General features: G+C 36.4%; 1 protein-coding gene across 1 annotated transcript; it reads left to right on the top strand.

Moving 5' to 3' along the window:
• The first annotated feature begins 1,626 nt into the window (after nucleotides 1-1,626).
• Nucleotides 1,627-7,247, top strand: LOC110773224 (Putative methyltransferase family protein). Its single transcript, XM_021977725.2, has 8 exons — nucleotides 1,627-1,794; nucleotides 1,953-2,020; nucleotides 4,108-4,227; nucleotides 4,879-4,952; nucleotides 5,044-5,101; nucleotides 5,176-5,277; nucleotides 6,011-6,122; nucleotides 6,830-7,247. Exons 1-8 carry the CDS (start codon nucleotides 1,721-1,723, stop codon nucleotides 6,960-6,962), a joined length of 741 nt encoding a protein of 246 aa, XP_021833417.1. The 5' UTR covers nucleotides 1,627-1,720; the 3' UTR covers nucleotides 6,963-7,247.
• The last annotated feature ends 402 nt before the right edge of the window (nucleotides 7,248-7,649 follow it).

Genomic DNA, 7,649 nt, shown 5'->3' with positions numbered 1-7,649 from the left:
AAAAAACATCCTTCAGACCAACGTTGTTACCTATTCCCTTCCCTTACCAGCTCTTGCTATGAAATAAGGGAGGAAAGAAGGAGATGTGATAGCCAAAGATAGGAGATTACCACTGGAACAGCTGCGGGAAGACTTTTGAGCTCCCAAAAATCTTGTCTCTGTGTGTTTGAACAAAAGAGGATTTCACAAAATGGGGATGAATCAAAGGGAGAGAAGAGAAATGAAAGGGGAGACTTTGCAAAATTGGGGAGAACCCATTAGGGTTTCTTGGGAAGGAGGAGCTTCCAACGGCTATAAAAAGGGGGCATCTCCTACCCATTATCTCAACCACATCCAGAGAGAGCAAGCATCACCTCTCATCCCTGGAACCCTTCAATTTCAAGCCCTATTCCTCCATTTCTTCCCACTTTCTCTTTTGGCAAGCCATTTTAGAGCCTAACGAAGATTTTGTCAAGCTGCCGGAAAATTGCTCTAACCACCCACTTTTCCTCCCTCATCTCTTTCTTTCTCCTCTCAACAAATCCTTTTGAAAATTCATTCTCCCCTCACTTTAAACCCTTGTTTCTCATAGGAAATCACAGCCCTCTCTCTCTTTAATGCTAAACTCATGAATGCTTAGCTTCCATGCCACAAACTTCTCAAGCCAAGCCATATATTTATCTGTAAGCAACTGTTGGTTTTATTGGTGAAGATGACCAAGATGTTTCCTAAGGCTCCACGAACCTTTCAAGGCACTCTTGGGGTCTGATTCTTGAACTCAGACACAAAGGGCAATTTCACCAATTTGCTTTTTATAGCAGCCTAGGCCCATTTGTAGCTGCCGGAATGAAAAAGCCCCTAAACTACAACCTTAAAGCCAAATTGAGCAGATTTCAATTCCTTGGTAATCTCTGGACATCTTCAAGGACTTTATCACTGAGTGGTAAAGGAGGAGGAGAGAAAGGGTGGCACGGCGAGAGTGAAAGAGGGAGAGAGATAGAGAGTTGGAGGAGAGAAAGAGTCGGGGGAATGAAGGGGGAAGAGACGAAAGATAAGAAAGAGAAGGAGAAAAAAGAAAGTGATACAAATTTACAAAAATACCTGTGCTATTAATGGGTTAACGGGTATTCACGAATTGACGACACGACCCGTTAGCTTAATGGGTGGCTAACGGGTCAACCCGTTATCAACGCGACTCGATAACTCAGACCCAAATACTGAAATTTTCATACGAATTCGTGTCGTGTTAACGAGTCGTGTACAATATTTTCAGGTCTAATATCAACCACATCTCCAACCATTAGGAGCAAGGGCAGAACTATGAATTTTTTAATGGGTGTGCTAGCTAAAGTTATTAGCTTAAAATCTTACGATAATTTTTATTTATTTATAATTTCTATAGTTTTTCTAGAAATTATAGTATACATTAAATTATATAAATCACGCTAGTTGTAAACACAAGGAAAAAAAAAAGAACTAGAATCATATATTTATGAAAGGGTGAATTTTATTTAGAAAAATGCTTCTCTTTACCCTGCCTACAGGGGAAAATACTTGAGCACCAAAACTTTACCCACGGAGGCCCAATACCTCTCTGTAGAGTCTCGGGTCCATGTCCAGTCCAGTGAATGAGTGATATACTCATTCTTGTCATGAGAGCCTCGCCTCGTAAGCGACACAAAAAGCGGCGCCTAAAGGCAGAGTCAGAGTGGAAGAAGAGGAAAGAACATTTCTATAGCGGATGCTGCAAATGGAAGGAGAAGGAGAAGAAGAGGACATAGTTTGCTTAGATGAATCTTTCTTCATCGATGACAAGTAAGAGGAAGATAGTCTTTTTAAGTTTTGTGGTTATTTCCTTTTCTTTCTTTTTTTTCTGTACAATTGTTGTGATTTTGTTTGTGAAAATAATAATAATATTATTGTTAAAATATAAAAAGCTTGATAATTCAATTCACAATTAATCAATGGTGCAGTTACCAGCTGACCACTTTCACATTTGGGTCTCAAGTTATTGAGCTGCTTTGCCTCCAGTCTGCTTCAAGTAAGTTTGTTCTATGTTTAGTTTTTCCATTTTAACTGAAAATAATGAAAGCATGAACCCATATAAGTCGATTGCACATGAGTATAAGTGGATTCTCTCTCTTTCTCTCTCTCTCTAATGTTTCAATTCTAATTTTCTGCTTCCATTTTGATTGTGACCCAACTCAAACAATTTTCTGTCATACAATTTTTAGATTGAAATTGAAGTTTTGGCATATTGCAGCCAACTTACCCATCAAACAATGGTCTTCTGAAAATGCAACACCGTATTGCTTGTGTTGTGCACGTCTTAAAGAAACCAGGACAGTTCAGAAACCATGATTTTTTTGAGTGCTACTATTTCCACCCACATGTCCTATTTCCCCACCCACCTTATCTTTAAAATTTTGAAGAGAAATTTACCCCTCTGTAAAATTACTTCTAAGGACTTAGGGAAAAAACCTTAACTCAAGTAACCCACCTATTCTACTGTTTAACAAAAAAATAAAAAAAAACGTATGACTCCTCAGTTGCCCAAGATTCCATATTTATAAGGTGATTCGAGATGAAGAGGTCAGGTGTTAATGTTTAGCTTTCTAGCAGATGACTGCACATCAATGATGAAGAAATTTTAATGAAACATAAAGAACTTAGTTCAAGGAAAATTTAAATTCTACCATCTCAAAATGTACTTGTGCACTACATTAGACCATCTAGACTCAAATGTAGCTTTATCAACTTCCTGTAGAACAATTTGGTGTTGGCCTCCTTGAAAACAACACATGGATGTTTGGATAAACTGTGCAACATCTTGTGCATAAACAAGACTAAACATTAACACGTTTTTTTTCTTTCTTGTATATTTATCCAGAATATTTGCAGAAGCTACAAGGTAGAGAATAAAAAGCTAAAAGATCCAGAAAATCAAAATATTAGACTAAAACATTTATCCGATCCATCAAACACAACTTGATCCTCTCCATATCTCAACTACTAATAATTAGCAAAGAGAATTTGCTTGAATTAATAATTAAAGGGTATTTTAGGAATAATGGTGGGTGGAAGGTAGGATTGTGTTTTTTCAAATTTACATCGTGGGTGGGCAAATAGGACAGGGGGGGGGGGGGGGGGGGTGGAAATAGCAGCATTATTATTATTTTTGGTTAGTTATATAGCTTTACAATACGAACTCTTCATGTAATTAGTGCACTCTTATATATTACCCTTTATTATTCTTGCAACTGAACTTTACACAGCTGAAAAAACCTTAAATAATAAGGGTTATGAATCGTTCTCTATTGGATCATCAAAACTTGAGAAGAGTCTAATCTGAATGAAGCTATTACTTTAAACTTTGTTTACAGCTCAACGGTGGAAGCTTTAGTAATCACCAAACCTGACATAACTGACTGGCCCCTGTAAGAGTTCACCATCACCTACTTAGTATCTCATACTTTAATTAAGCATCAAAATTAAATAAAATCTTGATTGCTAGGTGAAAAGAAAATTTGCATTGTATGGAGATAAATGTTATTAACTACAAATTTTCCTAACAAACAATAGTAGTTTCAACTTGAGCTCGTATTTTATTTCTGCCTGCAGAAAGGTTGAATGCGTTATTCACCATGTAACTTCTGTGTATGTTAATTAGCTGCTGTTACTTTTCATTTGGATGCATAAGCATTTGCAGCTGCCATTTCTTACTTTGGAACACTGAAGAGGATAAATTGAAGAGTAGTCGATCTTGTTGACAGCTTAGTGCCGTATAATAGAATTTTCTAAGGTGTCAACGAGTATCTTTCTTCAGTTCTTATTTCTTAGTTTTCTGAAAATTTAAAGCGGAAATTTGAAGTAATTCCTTCAGTCATACATTCGAGGTTCTGTGATACATGATGTATGCTTTAAATATGCCACGAACATGAAATTTATCTTATGAAGCATGTCTTTCCCATATCTTATCCTATTGTTCAAATAATACGGGCATCATATTAAATTGCAAACTACTTGTGATTTCCTTTGGTTATTTGTTTATTTGTTTATTTATTTAGTCTTCCAGGTTGTTTATTTATTTAGTCTTCCAGGTTGTAGTTCTAACTAGTCTTGAAACAGCTGATTTTGATCTGACTGGGCAACTGGTTTGGCCTGGGGCAATGCTGTTGAATGATTACCTTTCAAAGAATGCAGAGCTTCTGCAAGGATGCACTGTTCTGGAATTAGGCTCTGGGGTTGGTATGTACTCTCTAAGAATTTTCTTCCTTTTCCCTATAAGTAATCTTTTACTTCAACATTAAAAATGCATGAGATGAGTAGAGGCTGAAAGTAATGATTACTAACAAGGAAAAATATATAGCTCTGATTAGGTTGAGTGACTTAGGAAAATAAGAGGTCAAACAAAAAGCACATGGTACTTGAGGGTGCTGGAGCAAGGTTAATATGTGGAATGCATGCGCACAATTTAGTTTCAGTTGATTCATCTGGCTTTGTAATTGTATTTAGCTTAACTCAGTGTGTGCGTGTGTGTGTATGTGTGTGCGCGTGTCTGCGTGTTTGTGTGTCTGCACGTCTATGCACGTTTGGGCGCTTCTAGAGAGGGCATCACACTCCTACTTAACTTGAGGGAAAAAAATCATATGTAAGGTAACATTGGAATAGTGAATAATTTGTCAATGTGTATTAAGTGAAAATTACTGAAGACTATTGACAAAATATTGATAGGTTTGAAATGTTATTGATAGACCATTGACATCTTATTGACAAGTTATGGAACACGTGTTTTATTTCCGCTAGTTAAGAAAAAACAGACGACCTCTATGTGTTTGTGTGTGTATATGGTGTGTGATTTCGAGGCTGGTTCTGTAGCTTGATTTTTCGAATTTGCAGGTATTACTGGAATACTTTGCAGCAGATTTTGTAGCAAAGTTGTATTAACAGATCATAATGAGGAAGTTCTCAAGGCAAGGTCATGATATTAAAATGTAATGCTAGGAGATTTGATAGGTCATCTATAGTCTCCTAGTTATTTGACTGTTTTATGTTTTGTCCCAGATCCTGAAGAAAAATATAGAGCTGCATGCATCTTCTGAGAACTCTAAATGCTGTTCTGGTGAGGGAAAAATCTGAAAATAGAGTATGTGTAGTGAACTTCGTTGATAATTTCTTTTAATCATGTATATGCAGGATTAGTAGCTGAGAAACTAGAATGGGGAAATTCTGAGCAGATCGGCCACATTTTACAAACGTATTCAGATGGATTTGATTTGATTCTTGGAGCTGACATATATATCCACAATAGTTATTTTTTCCTTTAAGTTAAGCAACATGAATATATTGCTAGTATAGTAAGAGTACACCTGCATTTGAAGGACCTTGTTTTTTTTTTTTTTGGCACATGGTTGCACCTTTTTGGTTTTGTAGTCCATGTTCTATAGTTAGACCATACATTGACATGATAGAGCCCAAAACTGATGCATTTAATATCATGTTTCTGTAGCCTCTGTTTCCACCTCTTAATTGATTGTGGTTTTGTTATCTGTTCACGGTTCAGTTATAGGCCCATGGTCAAACACTCAATGGATGAGGAGGTGCTGCATTTGCATTCCATAATCTTGGGTAAAGTAAGCTTTTCATGTATGTAGTTTGCTAAAGAAAGGTTAGAGAGAGTGAGAGAGTGAGAGAGAGAAGTGGAACATAGATAGAGAACTTTGTAAGTTTTTTAAAAAAAATAGCGGAAAGTGACGCCACTTCTGGCCTTTGCTCACATGTCCAGTATGTGACCTGCTTTCCATCAGCATCACATGGACCGGAGGTTGAGACAAACTCAAAACTACAGGGTTGACATTGTTCAAGTTAGAAATGCATGGATCAAATTGAAACAATTAACAAACAACATGGGTGAATTTCATTGAACTTTTCCCTATAATATTTCTTTTATATGAAATAAGTAGACATACATTGCATCCCACCATTGAAGAGCATGTTTGAAAGAAAAGAAAAAGCCCTTGACAATGCATACGCTTTCAACAGTCAAGCATTTGTTTGCTTTTCGATACTGTGGAAAAACTTCTTCGAAATAGAAGGGAAGGGCAGTGCAAATTCATACTAGCCTACGTATCCCGAACTAAGACGTAAGACACAACTTGTTATTACTTTCTATTTTCTTCACATTTTTCCGAAAGGACTTTATTGAATATAATTCCTATAGCAACAGTTATATGATTGTATAACTTAAATAACTGTTGCTGTAATGTGATTGATCATTCTTACCCTTGCACAATGTAGATCCCATTTCCTTCATCCGTAGCTAATGATTCAAAAGTATTTTATTCTGGAAAGTTCTTGTTTAATTTAGTGATGAATGTAAGTGAATCAATACCACTGGTAATCTTAAATTGATAATTTTCAAAGAGGAAATTGTGTTGGATTAGTGTTGTATGTGTTGACGAAGTGGTGAGCTGGGAATGGCATAAAATCCCTTTATCAGTTAATGTTTTAGTCATAATCCCATTATCAGGTTGCTAAACCCAGAATCTTATGGTTCTGCTTTTGGTGCTTATGTCCTATATATTCTATACCTGTTAGAGTCAGAATAAAAGCCATAAATCTTCAGCATTTCATCATTTTTATGTGCCTTACACCCAGTTGTTAAATCACCTAGAATTCAAGCTTTTATGTAGTTCAAAATTTTGTCATGTGAAGAAGTTTCATTACTACTTTGATATCATGGCTTCATTTTTCAGCGTGCTAGAGTTCCCTGTGTATAGTGTTCCTTTTAATTATTGTTGTTATAATTCCCTTCCCTCTCTTATGCAATTGCTTTTTTTTCCCCGTGTAGCATGGATTCATTGGTCATTAGTGAAGCTGTGCGGTGTGGGATGCAGATAAATGAATTAGTTGGGACTCGATCCATTGTGGGAAATCTCCAAGGAGTCATCTTTGAGGTGACCCTTAAAAAACAGGATGAGTAACTACTGTGTTCACATTTTATCGTCAACAGAAATCGAAAGAGATTCAGGTGTTCTTTTTATGTTGAACCAGAAATGGATAGTTTTCGATCTGTATTTTGCTTCTTTGAGAGGTTACTGTAGGTCTGGATTTTGCATTTTCAGTTTCCTTTAGTATAAAACTTCCCTTCCAATAGGGTCAGATGGGGTTTGCACTTCAATATCTCTCTACCATGAATCCCAACTTTGAATGTACCAATATCATGTGAAAATAGATTTTAAGATAACTGGGATACACGATTTGGAAAAGTCATAATTTTGTTTTGCAGTGTGTACATTTCTTTGAAATATTTTTATCCTTTGGGTTTTTGTTATCTGTAAATTACAAGGGTCGTTGTGCACAGATTTAAAGTTATAGTATAGTATATGTTTGACTTTTCCTTTGATGATATCACACTGTCGCTGATCATTGAAAACTCTAATGGCTAGGGAAATTGCTTGTCTTGCAAATATCCTTCATGTTCAGAGCTTTAGAGTTTTGACTTTTGTATATTTTGTCATTGTATTGGTCCTCTCCTTGGTTGCGTTTGCAGTTGGAAAGGGCTATACTAGATTGGCTCAGATGAATCTTTTAGGCTCAAAGTTGTAGAATTTGATTCTATTGATCTCATTTTGTCTCCTTCGCGTGCGGTGACCGGGAAATCTCTGCTG

The sequence above is a fragment of the Prunus avium genome, chromosome 4, assembly GCF_965620075.1.
Source record: "Prunus avium chromosome 4, drPruAviu1.hap1.1, whole genome shotgun sequence".
Lineage (NCBI taxonomy): Eukaryota > Viridiplantae > Streptophyta > Magnoliopsida > Rosales > Rosaceae > Prunus > Prunus avium.
This window is presented reverse-complemented; position numbering and strand designations above follow the sequence as displayed.